Raw genomic sequence first — 16,898 nt, 5'->3', positions numbered from 1 at the left:
TGAATCATTTCCAGGTCACAGTAACGTTACTGTACTCCGTGGTATTTGTGCACTATGGCTGCAGGAACTGCTGAGAATAACGATCAACAACGTACATAACATAACCTAGGCCACATCTAAGACGCAACTATCAAATAAAGACAAAGGGTTTCAATTGTATGTGTGCCTACATTCATAACTATAAAGGTAAGTGAACAAGCTTCTGCTTTGGGTAGCTAAATGATACATGCTAGCTCTTTACTAGCACAGTGAGGAAGAAACGCTAACACGTCAGCAGAGAGTTAGCATTTAAGATACCAAAAAAAAAAGACTCATGATGTTAATGTATCTCTGATAACATTGTTAGCATTGCTTCAACACTGTGCTAACTTTGGCTAGTAAAGAGCTAGCATGCATCATCACTTAGTAACCTAAAGAAGAAGTTTGTTACCTCACCTTCATTATGAATGTAGGTGGGCACATACGGTTTAAAACCATTGTCTTTATTTGAACGTGGCATCTTAAATATGATCTGGATTATCCAGTTATCCTTGGCAGGTCTTGCAACAATTGATCAAAAAAACACCAAGGAGAAAACAAACAGCACAGCAACCCAGAAGGGATTCAGCTGGCTAAAAGGTCAGGAAGCATCAAAACGGGAATAAGGGGCTTATTATAAACAAGCTGCCTCTGGTCCTAGTGAGAAGAGAGACATTGTAATGTTAATTTCCTAAAGAGAGAAACTATTTTCCAACAGCTCAGCCTGCTTCAGCTACAGCTGAGAAAGACAGTACTGCTGTTAGCTTCCTAAAAGATATATAAACACATACATATCCTTCATTTTTATTTCATACATTTTGTTATCTGAGAATCTTTCATTGGAGAATTTACTGGAAGTAAAGTTTTATTTCAAATGTCATCAAAGCCGTACCGGTTTACACAGCACAAACTTTATTTCCCCACTTTGTTCCCCCACAGTGACAGTAAAACTAAGCTATACGTACTGTTACGGCCTTATAACTAAATGAAAGCCTGCTGTTGTACCTGATGAGCATGTCCCTGAGGATGGTGAAGTCACAGTGGTCGCTGTTTTCAACTAGAAGTCAAAAATAAAACATCCGTTACCAAATTAAAGATCATTTTGTACCCGAAAAGCCAATGACAGAATTTCTTAAACAACCTAACACACTGGAAAATAAAAAAATCAAATGTTAAAAACTTTTATTGTGTAATAAAATCTTTCTGTGAAGTGAACAAACATGGTTACCTTCTGCGACCCCCCAGGGGTATTGTCGTCCTCTCACCCTTTTGCTGTTCACCTCGATGATCGTGTTGCTTCCAACCACAGCCAACGGCAGCTTGTCCTAGCAGAACAGTGTTGATTGATAAAAATAGGCTCTTATGAGGCACCTATTCATGCTAAATATGGCCGTGAGAACTTGTCAGATTGCGTACTTTAATCTTCTTCACCAGTCTGTTCTCCTCTTCGTCATCCGTCTCTGGAAACTCATAAATCTTGATTTTGTGTTCTTGAATTTCTCGCATGATCTGGAGAGAAAGGAGGAGCGTGCTCTGAAACTCAACTAGTAAATTGGTAATTTATCATCATATATTTTCTTATTTAAGCTGTAAAATAAATCAATATTGATTATGTTTAAACAGACTGTCGGCAACTTGTTTGAAATACAAAATTAAAAGACAAAAATGTGCAAATCTTCAGGAGTCACACTCAACTGTTGTGACTTTTGTGAGAAGTTTTACAAACTTCCAGCTCACCTCAAGGTTATAAGGCAACACATTTTGTCACACTTCAGTAAAAAAGTGTCTTTAATTGTTTCAGTTTTTTTTGCAATTTATAAAACTGGTTGTTGTTTCTCACATCTGACTCACGCACACCATCGATCTAGAAAGGAAATTTTGAATTTTTAACATTTTCTAAATCCCTGCACTGCAACAGCGAGACCCTGAGAGTGACACGATGAAGTCGATGACCCCGTAGGAAACTCCTGAATGCCATTCACAATCGGGCAGCATGATAGTGGGGAAAACAAATCCACATTTAAGGTTTTCTCTAACGCTGCAATATTAAAAAATACAGGATTTTTCCCCCAGATGGCTTGAAAACCACTTTAGGCTTTGCTGCACTTTGGTGATCATGTTGAAAATGAACCCTGTTGGTGCTTTACGTACCACAGACACTCTCCCCGGTCAAATCAGCATTTTTAACACTTGATAAAATCATAACTGTAGGCACTCTAAACACTTTTGTCAAACCACTCAGAAATGTAAAACAATGTGCAACTCACTGTTCAAAGCCTCATATCACAGACAGAACAGATCCATCTCTTTGTCCACAAGGGTCCAATTAACATCCTCCAATTAAATAATTAGTCCACAAGTCTTATGTCCACAATCCAACATAATAAAATGGCTGAAGACTTCTTAAATCTCCAACAGATGCACCTTTTTCTTACAAAGTATACATCATATCCTCCGTTAGCATCATCATGTTAGCTTCAACCTTTAGATTGAGATCTTTATCAGAGCCAACAGTTGACAAATTATATACCAGTGCACCATTTCCAGGAACTAGAAGTGAGCCACATCACAGCTGAGCTTCAGATGACAGGTTTTGGAGTCTTATTTCCTGATATTTGGACATTTTGCCTCTGATTGGATAATAGCAACATAACTCTACCACTGACTGTTTGTTTTGCAACACTGATGTTTTATCTCCATAAATAACACAAGTTTGAAGGAGTTCTAGAGTATGGTAAAGTTGCTAATGCTAACAGTAGATGTTCTCTGCAGTCTCCTGGACGCTAAACCAACAGCAGCGTTTCCCGTCGTGAGCCACCATGGGTGAGTCCATCAACGTTTGGCGACAGTGTGACTTTCAACTCCTAGAGTTTCACCATCTATTTTCTCTTAGAAGCTAATGCAGGAGATGTGTAGGAGACTATTTTTATATTCAGCCTGCATGAAAAACTGATTCTGATCAGAAATGAGAATTTTTAAATGGTTTTTCAGTGTTCCACACTTTTAAAAAACCGCCCCTATTCTCAAGTGTAGCTAGAACCAGTGGCAGAGCAGCATGTTGTCGATTGATGCAACAAATAGCCAAAGAAAAACTACAAAATCTCACATAACCAACCCCTCGTGGTCTGCTTCCACAAACTGCCTAAAAACGACTGACTGGTGGATTGCTGCATGTCAGGTACCCAAAACATTAGAAAACATCAAGTCCAGTTGCTATTGACATTGAAGCACAATGTGTTACAATAACACACGTAGAATGTGATGTTGACTCTCAAATGTAACATTGTTTAGCTCTAGTTCACAATGTGTTGCCAACATTTGCAACCCAGTGAGACAAAGCCTTACTGAACTAATGGCTCAGTTTTAATTTAGAGTAACGTCCCATTTGTGTAAGGTATTTTCAAACCAACCAACAAGGCTGACTGAACCACGGTGAACAGCAGGAGTATCAGGAAAGCCCAACAGCGCCCTTCTAGAATCTACAGTCGATACAAGTTTACATAAACGTTTACAGAAACAGATGCTAGACCAAAGGGGTGTTTCTGTATTTAACTTTGTGATGAATAACATTGTGATCATTCCGAAGAGCACCGCATACATTTATAAAAACAAGGACTGAGGTCTTTTTCTCTGCAGCTGTGGAAACCACTGACCTGCTTCTTGAACTGTTGGCATTCCTCCGGGGTGAGGGTGTCTGCTTTGGCGATCAGCGGGATGACATTGACTTTCTCATGCAACCGTTTCATGAACTCGATGTCCAAGGGCTTCAGTCTGAGAAAAGATAAGGTTTCCACGTTCAGTGTAATTTTTAACAGATAAAACGTGGTCAAACTGCACCAAACCGCTAATCTACAGATGTAGAATCTTTTATCTTCAGCCTGTAGATCACATTCTACAAGACGTATTATTCAATTATAGTTTTGAATTTCCCCTTTTTTATTTATAAAATATGATTATATTTTGATTTAATTCATTTGAGGTTACAGCAGACATGCCCCTCAGAGCTAAAATCTGCCCTGGAGCAGACTCTGGAGCTCTTAAGAGGTTTGAGGAGAGTGAATAATGGTCATGTGCCCTGTAGCCAAAAAAAGGTAATTAAACAAGAAATATGAAGCTGATCTTATCTCATCTGGACAAACAGCAGCAATAAAAATCCAACAAAAGGACAGTTATAATAGGGCATCGACAGCTGGCCAATAGAGGAGACAAATCCACACAAACGCTGCTGGGTAACAGCACACAAAGGCCTACAATTATTTAAATAAACAGCTAAGTGATGCACATTTAACAGCAAAAAACATTCTTGCTGTTGAGCCAAAACACCTTATTTTAGCTTTACAAAAACGAAACAGCAACAAAAGATTCACCAGCTAAACACAGATGTGACTGGGTTGTTATTTACATAAGGTCTATCAGTGGTCTCCAGTAGGCTTGTGCAATTATGCAAAACCATAAAAAATAGAAACGCAGCGCTCTTCCTGTTTGAAACACACACCTGCACAATAAAAACAACAGTCATGTTGGCTCTAAAAGAGAAAACTGGTTTGTGCTCAAACTGGTAGTTCAGAGACAGTCAGTCATGCTACTGCAGAGTCAGACTAAGGTAACAAGCGTAAAAACTAGAGATGCATCGACAGGAGTTATTTTGGGCTGATACTAGGGCTGGGCAATAAATCGAAAATATATCATCGAAATTTCTGACTCTTATCTCAATAATTTTCCATGTCAATAAATTTGATAATTAAATAATGAAAAGATGTGTGTAGTTTGGCAACGTTCACATCCCTTTAAGAAGCTGTACCCCTTTCCATTGTTTTTACCAGATTAAGAGCGAGAGCGAAGGAAAGCAAGAGAGAAATGTGACTTAACATAATACATGTGGCTTTCGTTTGTGCGTTTATCCGTAGTTATAATCCATTTATCGTTATCGAGGTGAAATCCTCAATATATTGTGATATTGATTTTAGGCCATATCGCCCAGCCCTAACTGATACAGATATTAATATGACTATTATAGCTGATAACCAGTATTTGCAGATACTGATTTATGCTTCTGAGATCAGCAAATTTTGTATAGACTGATAATTATGCAAGCTGAATTTGTGAATGTTTAGCTTTATTTCTATAAAGTGGAACTGGCAATAAGTTATTGTATACACAAACACACCACACATATTTACACTTCTGAGATGATTACACAGGACTATAAAATTCCACATCATCACCATCTGAAACAAATACACAAACGGAAACAAGATGGAAAAATATCGGTTGTTAATATTGGCCCAGTTTTCCTTATCGGACCGATACCGATATGTTGAAAACATCGGCCGATACCCTGAGCCTGAGATCAGTAGACTCAGTGGTCTCCTTTAAAAAGCAGATGAAAACTCACCTGTTCAAGCTGGCTTTTGCATGACCTTCATCATCACCCTCTCCTTATTCTGCTCTTTCTACCTATTTCGCCTTTCCCGGGATCCACTTATTTCCCTCTTTCCTATTCATTTTCTCTCTCCCTTTCCTCAAATTTTTTAATCAATTTTTTTCAACCATATTTTTAATCATTAAAAAAAAAGTCTTTTTACATTGAAAATTTTTTACATTTAAATTTTTTTTGGTTCATGTGAAGTGCCTCATGATTTTTATTTTGAGAGGCGCTATATAAAAATTATGTTCTTTCCTTCTTTATTGTGCAGCCCTAATAAAAACAAATGATAAAAATAAAAATTCTGAGTTTAACTCAGAGCCATCTGTGCAGCGACGGTATGGATGTCTGCCTTTTATCTGAGACCAATGTGCTGCTGTGAGAGCAGTCGGGTGGTGAAATGGGGATGCTCTGTGGTCTGTATGGGAGCATATGGTGCCCATCCTCCAGGATAAAGTCACGCTTGTGTGGGCGAGAGCACGGGCTTGTGCAAACACAAAGTCCCATATAAAACAGGCAGATGGGGAGAGGACAAGAAAAGAACCCTACAACAGCAACTTGAGTCTCATCAGCTTAAAAAATGCAGACCCACAAAAACTAGTTTACATTAAAGCAACACTGACTAGTTTTAAGCTTTTGCTTTTAAACTGGTTGCACTGGTTCTTGAGCCATAAACATAATCAACTTTACATTGGAGAGCACTCTGCTGACCAGAATTTAACAATTTTGTGGTTTGGATCGGAACACTAGTGGGAGGTCTCCATCTGCGTTACAGCAATAGCCATTTCCTGTGCCAACATAAAGGCTAGCAGTTAGCTAATTCAATTAGCAAACAGTCAAAAGCACAAGAAGAAGAAGAATTTTACTTTTTTGTTGGCATCATGGTAGAGCTAAAACCAGAGTGAACATCGGTGCGGCCTACACTAGTTTGAGGAAGCTAAAGGAGGCTATGAAATCAAGGGCTAATGGAGACCTGGCTTTGTTGCTACTGGACTTGTAAGTAATAAGGATTTTTGTCCAACATTGTAGATCTTTTTACTTTGTGGCTTATTTAGCATCAGTTAGCTTGCATTAGCCAGTTATTACCATTAGTTGTTAGAACATGGGCAACAGTGGCACAGGAGTTAAGTGCTCGCCCCGTAATCGGAAGGCTGCAAGTTCGAGCCCTGCTCAGTCTTTCGCTGCCGTTGTGTCCTTCGGCAATACACTTAACCCACATTGCCTGCTGATTGCGGTCGGAAAGACTGGGGGTGCCTGTGCATGGCAGACTTGCCTCTGTCAGTGTACCCCAGGGCAGCTGTGGCTACAATGTAGCTCATGAATGTGTGGACGTCGAAACGAGCCCCCGCACCGTGAGAACAAACATCCCAGCTCTAAAGCTGATCTTCATCCGTGTACGTCACACGTCACGTAATCAGGAAGCAGAAAATCCATGTGTTAGATCGTTTTAAATCTGCAGTAAAAAAAAGTGAGGCGCGAACCTGAAAAGCTTCTGCCGATCACAATTCGACAACGGATTACGAAAGAACGGATAACGCTGGAAACGTGCGGATTCTTCCTGATGTAAAAGGTGAGTCTATCTTTGTTTTGTGAGTTTTGGCGTTGACGTCATCCTAGCGCCACAATGTTCTGTGACTTAAAAGAACAGTGAAAACTGAAAAACGCTGGCAGCGAAGGGCTTTACTTATCAGGAAACAGCTGGCAGTGAATGAGTTAAAGATAAAAGCTGTCATCTGAACCTGAAATGAGTGAAGAAATACACGTAGAGAATAAAACTTTCCTATTGTGACACATTCTGAAACTACATGAGAGCAGATAAATGAACCAGAAGCCAGCAGTGGAGAGCCTATTTCAGCAGTAGACCAGCTGCAGAAGATCTGGTGGCTTGTGAATAATAAACATCATAATTAAAATTCCACACAGCCATCTTTTTTAGGAAACCCTTGATGATCCGTATCCTCTGCTTGGTATTTTGCCAGCTTAATGAAATTCGACTCTCTCGTTTCCTTCTTACGAAACCGAATTTTAACCCTTAATCAGCAGGAAACCGTGACTCAGAGCTACTATCTGAGCAGAGATGTTGTTGAGTTAAACAGCAAAACACATTTTCAGCTCTTCAAACCTCAAGAAAAATGTTTTGTGGGGATTTTATCTGAAAACCCCAAGGGTTGGAGTAATTCAAGCGTTACTTTTAGGCTGAATCAAAATATGAATGGCTTCTTTGACCTTTGGAGCACTCTTTCTCTACTCATTTCCTGTCCTTGTTTTCACACCCTTTCCCTTTCCACCTTTTTCATTTTAAAGTTCTATGCACTCCATACTTCCTTCCAGTGTCGTCATGTAGAAAAATTCTGCATTTTAGGACCTTTATTCCACCATGTGTGGTAAAAAAAATACAACAAATCCTACATAAAACACACTTAAAACAACTTCCATACTCACCCATGACCCGAGGGGGCGATGAAATAAAGGCAGCAGTGGATTCGGCTGTCAGGCATCTGTCGCCGGTTCACTCGTGATTCTGAGTTCAGGTAGTCCTCGAATTTGCTGTCTATGTGGTCGATGATGGGCTGCCAGCTGCACAAGACCACACACTTCATGTTTACAGACAAAGATGCATTTTAACACCGTTTTGTTTGGAGCTGAGGAAAATAATCAAATAATTGATGCATCGGGATGCGGACATAAACGATTCTGCATCGTAGAAGAATATGCCATAATCGATAATAGTGGAATGTAGTTTTGTTTTTTTAACGGCGGCACCAGCGCAGCATCCAAATGATAAAGAGACCGTCATTCTGAACCGTCTACAGGTGGTGGTAAATGATATTTTCTTCTTCTTCTTCTTCTTCAAATCTGTCAGAGTGAGTGTCCTCCACATTTACCAAGTATTGTTCCGCCTTAAGGTGGTACTGCAGGGCTGAGCGCTAGAGTTGTAACCTGAGACCGAACCGGAACCAAATCAGCCCGACCGGTTCTGTTGGATTTGGGCCATGAATTATGTTAATTGAGTGGGTTGTCACGCGGCGCGCTCCGCTCGCTCGCACAGCAACTGAGAGAGGGAGAGAGAGACATTGTCTGCTCACGCGAGAGAAGATCAGAGGACGTTCCTCCAAACCGATGCTCAAAACACGCATTATTGTTTTCATAATTTCATTATTATTTCTCCTCGAAGCGCTCAGTCAGACCGAGCGTTGTGATGCCGGGAGATCCGGCCTTGGGGGGGGGGGGGTTGTCAATGACGGCGGCTGTAGCGTGATCGTCTGTCTCTTTTATTTAGGGACACGGAGAAGTTAAAAGGAGAGAGAAATAGAAGACAGAAGTTCTTGTTCCACTTTATTCTTTTGTTTCATGATGATAAACTGATGTTAAATTCAGCTTAAAGAGAAACTGGGAGGAAGCTTTGGTTCATTTTAAGTTACAGGGGATCTTGTTTCCTATCTGCTCCTCCAGAGACAGCATGGACATGAGGATTACATGGTGAGGGTCACACAGGACAGGTTAGTGGAAAGGTTTGTAGTTAGCTGGTTAGTGAAAGAGATCCATCAGCTGGGTAATTTAATCCTAATCCAGCCCACAGCCTTCTGCTGGTGTTATTATCAGAAAGAATAAAACACACATCTTAAATATTATTGGAAGTGTAGAATATGTTTTGTGTTTTATTATTTTCTGCATCAAACTGAACTTGATTCATTCTCCTACATTTCAGAAACGGTAAAATAACAAACTAAGTCAAACATTTCCTTTGGTGTTATTTCTGACACCCTTGAACTGTGGCATAAATAGTTGACTCTAGAGCTGCTCAGAGACATTAAACACTCATATATGAACCCATTATGTATTTTATTATTACATTATGTGTCCTGTAGGTTTTCAGTAATTTTTTAGATTTTGTAAGTTTTTGCAAAGCGTGTTTTTCTCAGCTTGAGGTGTGGCTGTTGAACGAGGAAACAGATGTTTTACTTTGTTAAATCTTCTTAAATGTTTAAAATGTTTTGTCCTAACCTGCTGTGAATGGAGAGTTTTTGAGGGATGGCAGGTTGTATCAATAACGTTTTTCATTAAAAATAAAAATGAAATAAAAAGCAATTATCTGACATTTTCTATTTATCGATGAAAACAAATCAATATGAAATAATCGTGATGCATCGGGATATCGAATCGAATTCAATCGTTGGCCCAATAATCGCAATCGAATCGGGAGACAAGTGAAGAGTCACACCTCTAGTTTTGTTAACAGCAGAGATGCAGTTTCAGTCTCACCAGTTGCTGTTGTCCACCGCATCTCCGAACCCAGGGGTGTCGACTATCGTGAGCAGCAGCTGGACACCGCCTTCCTTTATTAACACTTTTGATTGCTCCACCTGACAGGAGAGACAAATTAAGTATTTTTAGTAGAAACACACAATATATGAGCATAAACGTCGGTACTGGCCGGTGTTAGTCATTTTTTTACTTATCAGCATCGGCCTGATAAGTAAAACTGGGCTGATATTAACAGTCAATGTTTTTTTTCCCCATCATGATGCGTTTGTGTACGATATTCAGGAGGGAATTGACTAGAAGGTATTTGTTTGGGCACGTGTTAGTGATGTAGCGAAGGATTTTGTGTGTGGTGGGGGGGTGACTGCAGAAGAGACACAATGACAAAAATGTAATAAAATATATAAATATATCAGTAAGTATTGTTTATTGGCCAGGACAGGAGTATTAATATCAATAATGGCCCAAATTTCCATATCAGAGTAGGGGTAGACCGATATACTGGGCCAATATTTGTCCTTAGTAAAGCCGGTTTAAAGTCGGGCACATCTTTGGGGAGCCTGGTGCTGTTGCAGAATTTTATTAAAATGTATTTTTTGTTCACTAATAACATCTGCATAATAAATTTACTTTATTTAGGTGTCTTACTTTAACACTGAGCAGTGCACAAATTTAAAGGTGCAGTATGTAAGAATATAATGAGAACTTTACAGTGAGAAATCCCAACATATTCTAATGTTTCAGTCATTTTGGAAGGAAGGTAATACTGAAACATATTTCATATCCAGCAGGCATTGTCAGTTTTTCTCCTTTCAAAACAAAGGAAGGAGGGACTTAACTGTTTACCATCAGTGAGTGTGGGGTTGCCGTGTCTCCTGCAAGCTAATACTGCAGCGCCAGCAAAAAGTTCCAGAATTGTGGTTGCAGTAACCCAATTTTACCACAGGATACCATTTTTAGTTATCTTCTACATTATGTACCTTTAAGATTTAAGAGTTAAATTCAGAGTTCAAAAATGAATTCAGCTTCAGAAATTTTGTGCATCAACAGGTGTTTTTAATGACAATTTTGCCTGAAAATAAGATGAAAATATCTAGATATTGGCCATGAAAACGGGCTTAGAAAATCTGCAGTACATACCTGCCATCGGTTGACCATGTCTCCTACATATTAGCAATAGAAAAATCTATTTTGGTCGACTTCTATATTAGAGCATCCCTAATTTTTAGATCTGACTAAACCCATTAAACAATCTCCCTCTCCCGATCTTGACTGTATACGTTCTTTAACAGAGCGCTACCACCAGTCTGTTGAATTATCTACGGATTCATTCAGATAAGAAATATAGTCTAAGAAATAGCAACTGATGCAGCCATAGAAACATTACTTAGTATATAAACACCTAGTGTGTGTGTGTGTGTGTGTGTGTGTGTGTGTGTGTGTGTGTGTGTGTGTGTGTGTGTGAGAGAGCATGTATGTTTCATGGCAGACATTCTGAGCCAGATTCTGGTGGAGGTTTCTTCCTGTTAAAGGGAAGTTTTCCTCTCCACTGTCACTACTGCTTGCTTCGTATGAGAATTGCTGTAAAAGTCGCTGACACAATAAGTCAGTGACTCAACGCAATGTGCTTGGATTCCTTACATAGGAAACTTTTAACTAACTGTCTTAGGTGTGTTCTTGCTGTGCCGTATCTCTAATTCCATGCTGTAGTTCTTTTTTGAAACACAGAGCAGTTTTGTTTACCTGTTTTCCCGCTATGTTTCGTTAAATTACAGCATGGAATTTTAACTAACTGGCTTAATGAACTGAACTAAGTGGAATGTTTACTTGGTAAGGTGCCCTGAGACAACTCGTTGTGATTTGACGCTATATAAATAAACCGAACTGAACTTAAATCTATAAGTGAAACTCTAAAAATTTGATTATGGTGTAAAAGTTCATTCATTTCAGTAATTTAACTTAAAAAGTGAAACTAATATATGAGATTCTCATTACATGCAAGTCCAGATATCCCAACACTTTGTTATAATTGTGATGATTATGGTTTACAGCTTATGAAACCCCAAATTAAGAAATCTCAAACAATTAGAATATTGTGAAAAGTATCACACTCTAATCAGCTAATGAATCCAGAACACCTGCACAGGGTTCCTGACCCTTTAGAGGGTCTCTCGGTCTAAGATGGATTACTAAAATAAATGGACTTTTGCACCATTTTCTAATTTTTGAGTTTCAGCTGTTGAAGAACAAACAAGATTTCATTACAATGCGAGTATATAAGTATAAAACTAGCAGCAGAAAACACTCAGTAGCATGCACCAACATGCAGTCTCTCTTGATGCCGCTAGCTAACCATCCTGAGAAGACACCAGTGCTGTCAGTCATACAGCAGGAGCACCCAAGGCTTTAAAAATCACAACTGTATGAGTGAAAACATGAAAGTAGAGGTTTTTACACCAGGAGTTTTTAGTCCGTTTCAACCTTTCATCGATTGTTATTCTGAATAATGAGTCTTGTTTTCTGAAGTTTGGATGTTATCTTAAGGTTTTGCTGTGATATTAAGATTAAGGTGCTCGACTGAGTGGTTTTTGTGGTAAACTCGATCTCCTATTCATTGTTCATCGCCATCTTGTTGATGAACAATAGCAGTAGATCAGCTCATGCGTGTGGAAAACTTTTGTTGCCGTTTTTAGCTTGTCAACATGACTGTCCAGATTTCTGATGAAGAAACTTGTTTGTGATTTGGAAACAAATTTGAGTTTTAATTAAATTAATAACAATTACTCTAAATACTTTATATATATATATATATATATATATATTTTTTTTTTTTTTTTTTGATAAATATACCTGTACAGTCTTTTTGATTCGGTGCGAAGGTCCAGGGTACTCTGCTGAATACAGGTCTGTTAGGAACAGAGAGTTAATCAAAGTCGACTTGCCCAGTCCGGATTCACCTGGAAAAATAAAAAATAAAATAGACAAAACAAGAAGACGCATCAGTATTTTGAGAACATGCTGACTTGCACTCCCTCATGATTAGAACACCTGTTTGTAAACAACTGCTTCGTTACTTGGAATGAAACGTTAGTCAAAGTTTACTGCTGACAACCAGGGATCACGTGCCTTTCCAGGGATATGAGTGACTTTGGCCAAAGATATCCATCTATTTGGGCTGAGCAGTTAAGAGTGCTGCAAAAACAAGGCAGACAATGGCTCTTGTTACGTGTTGCTGACTGGCTGTGTGGTCTGAGAGTCTTCTCAAGCTTGGCTGACCATTGTGTCCCCTGTTTCCAAACTCCCAATAAAAAGGATCATTAGTGGAAATGACCACTGGCACTGCCTGGCTTGGCTGAAGGCCAGGAGTCAATATTTAACCAAGCAGCGTTTACAGCAGAGCCCTAGTTAAAAGGGATGTGTGCTGCTTGTGTCAGACCTAATACAAGAGGCACGTGACCGTGAGTTTAGACTACTACGTGATTATTTTGTTCACCGCAGCATAAAGCGCTGCAAAGAGCTGTTCTGTAAAAGCGCGAACAGGTTGCAGATCACGTGGCACACTGATGCGACGATAGCTGATGCCATACTGATTTCTCTTCCTCATTCACACCACACCGGTGATGCATCGCATGTGGGAATGGTGGGGACATGTGGGCCTGGGGCCAATCTGAACCAGGACCAGCTGAATATTGTGTGAGTGTGAGAACAATGGGATGCATTAAACTACCAGAACGCCCAAAGCAGCTCCTCTACGATTCATGTTGTGATGCCTTTTCTCATCTTTTCTATGATTATGCCCAAAATCAAGAGATTTGTCAAAAAAACTGACCGAAGAGACTCACTTGGTCACCATCCAAAAGTGAAAAACGAGTGCATTATTGTGGTTATATTCTATTGGAACGTTCTAATAACAATTAAAAGAGCACTTGCTAACATTTTGAATCTGTCTGCTGTGAACAAAACACGATGTTCCTAGATGCCTGCTGAGCACAAACTCTGTTGGTCCCTCCACAGGAAATGGTTCTGACCCTGGGACACATTTTCCCTCCAAATAGGGCTAAGGAATAACTTGGACAAGAGTCAACAGCCACATCCAAGCATTTAGCAAAAATGTGTGCATTTCTGATTAGCCGGGTGCAGTTGTAGATAAATCCAAACCAAACGTTTTGCTTTGGCGAGAAAAGTGTCAAGGACCTGGCAGACATTAAATAAAGGAGAGATGCAAATCCTCCCTGTGTCAGCAGTCTACACTTGAGAAAGGTTCCTGTATGTAAATATCACTTTACACAAATACACACACTAGAATTCCTCTTAAGAGAAAAAATACTGAGAAAACTGAATTCTTGCCACAAGGAAAACAAAAACGTGAGTAAACCAATTGCTGAGCAGTATGTGTTCTTACCCACGACCATCAGGGTGAACTCAAAGCCCCTCTTCACAGACTTCCTGTACACTTGGTTGGGCAGGCTTGCGAAGCCAACATATCCATCCAGGTTCTTTTGTTGCTGAAAGACAGATTTTTTTTTTTTAGATTAAAACCACAAAGCAGTCCAATTCTGCGCCTCTTTATTTCACCATAGGCTAGAATAAAATCTTCTGACCACCTCAGCTTTCAATGACACTCCTAAATATACCTCAAAGAATCAGAATCAGAAAAGGTTTATTGCCATTGTTAGTGAACAAACGATTCACAAACTAGGAACTTGCTTCGGTACTAACGTGCTACATATAACATGAATAATATAATTAAAAAATAGAATAAAGTAGAATAAAATATAATAAACTAGCATAAAACTTTGCTATAAAAAATGGCAGGTAAAGGTAATATGGCCGATAACGTGACGTTATGTCAAGTACCGAAGACGAGCATGGTAAACGCTTTGTAAACGTGTATTTTTACATCTTTAAAAACTTGGATCACATTCCATCATATCGCCTTGCAGAGAAGACAAAAGAGTTAAAATCAGAGATTATCCAGAGATGTTTAACTAGCAAGCTTAAAGACCATGTCCCCCCCCCCCACCCCCACCCCACACACACACACATTTGCAGTAGTCTTTGGTATAAATTAATGCTTTGTGGGTCAATCTCTGTGGGAAAGAAGCACTGGCGCTCCTTTTTCAGGAAGTAGAAATGAGCCAGCGCAAAGGGGAGCAGAAAATTGAACGTTTTGGAGTCTTATTTCCTGATATTTGGACAACTCGCCTCTGATTGGCTAACATAAGTGCAATTCTACCACTGACTCAGTTTGCTCTGCAACGTTGACGTTTTATTTTTACAAATAACAGAAGCCTGAAGGATTTCTGACATGTGGTGGATTTGCTAATGCTAACGACTAGCTTTCATTAGCTGAGATGACCTCTGCTCTCTCCTTGGATGCTAACTCAACATCCTTCTCTGTCTCCAAGCCAAGATGGATGAGTCCATGTACGCTAATTTTCAATGCGATGCATGTCTGATCGGCTTTTAATCAGAGCAGTTAGACTATTTTCATTCTCATGTTAAACACAGACTGATCGATCATGATTAAAAAATAAGTTAAAAAAGGTTGCTCAGTGAACCTGGTCAATTTTAAGTCTGAAATGTTTATTTAAAATGAACTGGACAGTTATTTGAAACATAACCAACATTTTTGTACTTACAGCTGTACCGTGTTGATCATCATCACGATGTCAGTGTTTGTAAAGAAACAAAAAAAGAGAGCACAAAAACAACAGATAATCAATACCAGGTCATCTGAAAAAAACACATATTCAGTGTCCAAGTTGTGTGAACCAATACAACAAAAACAAATCACAATGCCAGGAACTGTAAAATGTGTACATATTCCACTCCACTTGCTTCTTTAATGTCAGCAGCACCATAAACTAGGTCCGTTCAGTGTTGCAGCCTTTTGTTTAAGCCTTGTGGCTATGAGAGGATTTCTGCTTCTTATGCCAGAGCATCTCCTGCCTGCCAACAGCAACCCACATGTCTTTTGTGTGATTCTAGGACTTTATATGCTGATTGTCCAACAGAAATTGCAGCTGATATCCAGTAGCATCACACTCTGAGAATCTGGGACTAACAAACCATTATCAGTAATCTTTTTAGTGTAAAACACAAAGTGGATAAATGAGAGAGCAGTTTATCAAACTGTATTTCCTTTCCGGTAACATTTGAGAGGTCTGCTAAAGGAAGTTGTAGCAGGTGGAGGTGACATTTTAGAGTGAGTGCAGATTTAGGCTGAACACCTAGACTGGTTACTCATTATTTGAGGGGGAAAAGAAAGAAAATGGGAGCAGCGTTCCAATTTACGGGTTACAATCTGAAGCAACGGAAAAGTTAAGTCAAAGCATGAACCCCGAGGTACTAGATCTACTGTAATCCAGATTAGATGGCAGCCGTAACCTCCTTATGTCTAACCTGGCATCACCCATGTCCGAATTTACAGCGTTGGTATTATGCAGTTACTCATGCTGAGCTACTCTAAATATTGATAGTACATGATCTAAAAAAAAAGAAAATAACTCGGTCCCTTGTGTATATTAAAAACATTTCGAATAGGTCTTAGATCAAATGGGTTTAATCTTAATCCTGGAGAAAATTAAATGTCGAGACAAAAACCACAAAAGCGCACATCGTGCCTCCCAACACATTCACCGTGACTAAACTTACTTAGCGTTATATGTGAGAGTTTTTATCAGAATTACGAGCCCAATTAAGCTAGTTATCAAATGCAGCCATTTTAAGACTATATTTTTAAAACAGCAACGTGTAAATGTAACCGGGTGTTACAATAGTTCATTCGGTTAGTGTTTAAAACAAATATCAACGTTTACTGAACTACTTTGCTACAGAGTTAAAGACAGGAAATGGCACTCCCGTTAGGCTAAGCAGCCTGCTAGCGAACCGAAGCTAACAACCATCCAACTGGAGGCGGATTGGGCGTTGGTTGCTCCCACAACTGCCTAAGCTAAACAGATTGTTAAAATTGTACAACCGACCCTAACTCAAAGTATTACCACCATGATTTAAAAGCGAGGCTTTCTGGTAAGTTGTAAGAGCAGCTGACAGAGGCAGTCTCACCCATAATGTTAACGCTCCCTGCCGCCTCAAACACCGATCATTCACAAGCCGACATTCCCCCTTCTCACTACTTTTACCCAATTTACGCAAAATGCGCGACGTAAGTCACAGCAAACTGAACCAA

General features: G+C 39.4%; 1 protein-coding gene across 4 annotated transcripts in view; it reads right to left on the bottom strand.

Annotated features, from left to right (window-relative positions):
* septin7b (septin 7b) overlaps nt 1-16,898 on the bottom strand; it is a 537,254-nt gene that overhangs the window by 7,462 nt on the left and 512,894 nt on the right. For 3 of the 4 annotated variants that reach the window (XM_070551004.1, XM_054740870.2, XM_070551005.1), the window contains exons 2-9: nt 14,109-14,211; nt 12,557-12,663; nt 9,707-9,807; nt 7,886-8,020; nt 3,672-3,789; nt 1,435-1,527; nt 1,247-1,343; nt 1,024-1,075 (exon numbers count right to left, since the gene is read on the bottom strand). In XM_070551004.1, the coding sequence (XP_070407105.1) occupies nt 1,024-1,075; nt 1,247-1,343; nt 1,435-1,527; nt 3,672-3,789; nt 7,886-8,020; nt 9,707-9,807; nt 12,557-12,663; nt 14,109-14,211 (806 nt within the window). Of the gene's footprint in view, nt 1-1,023; nt 1,076-1,246; nt 1,344-1,434; nt 1,528-3,671; nt 3,790-7,885; nt 8,021-9,706; nt 9,808-12,556; nt 12,664-14,108; nt 14,212-15,348 lie in introns of all 4 variants that reach the window. The other variant, XM_070551006.1, reaches the window with a different exon arrangement.

The sequence above is a fragment of the Nothobranchius furzeri genome, chromosome 5 (assembly GCF_043380555.1).
Source record: "Nothobranchius furzeri strain GRZ-AD chromosome 5, NfurGRZ-RIMD1, whole genome shotgun sequence".
In the NCBI taxonomy this organism is placed as follows: domain Eukaryota; kingdom Metazoa; phylum Chordata; class Actinopteri; order Cyprinodontiformes; family Nothobranchiidae; genus Nothobranchius; species Nothobranchius furzeri.
This window is presented reverse-complemented; position numbering and strand designations above follow the sequence as displayed.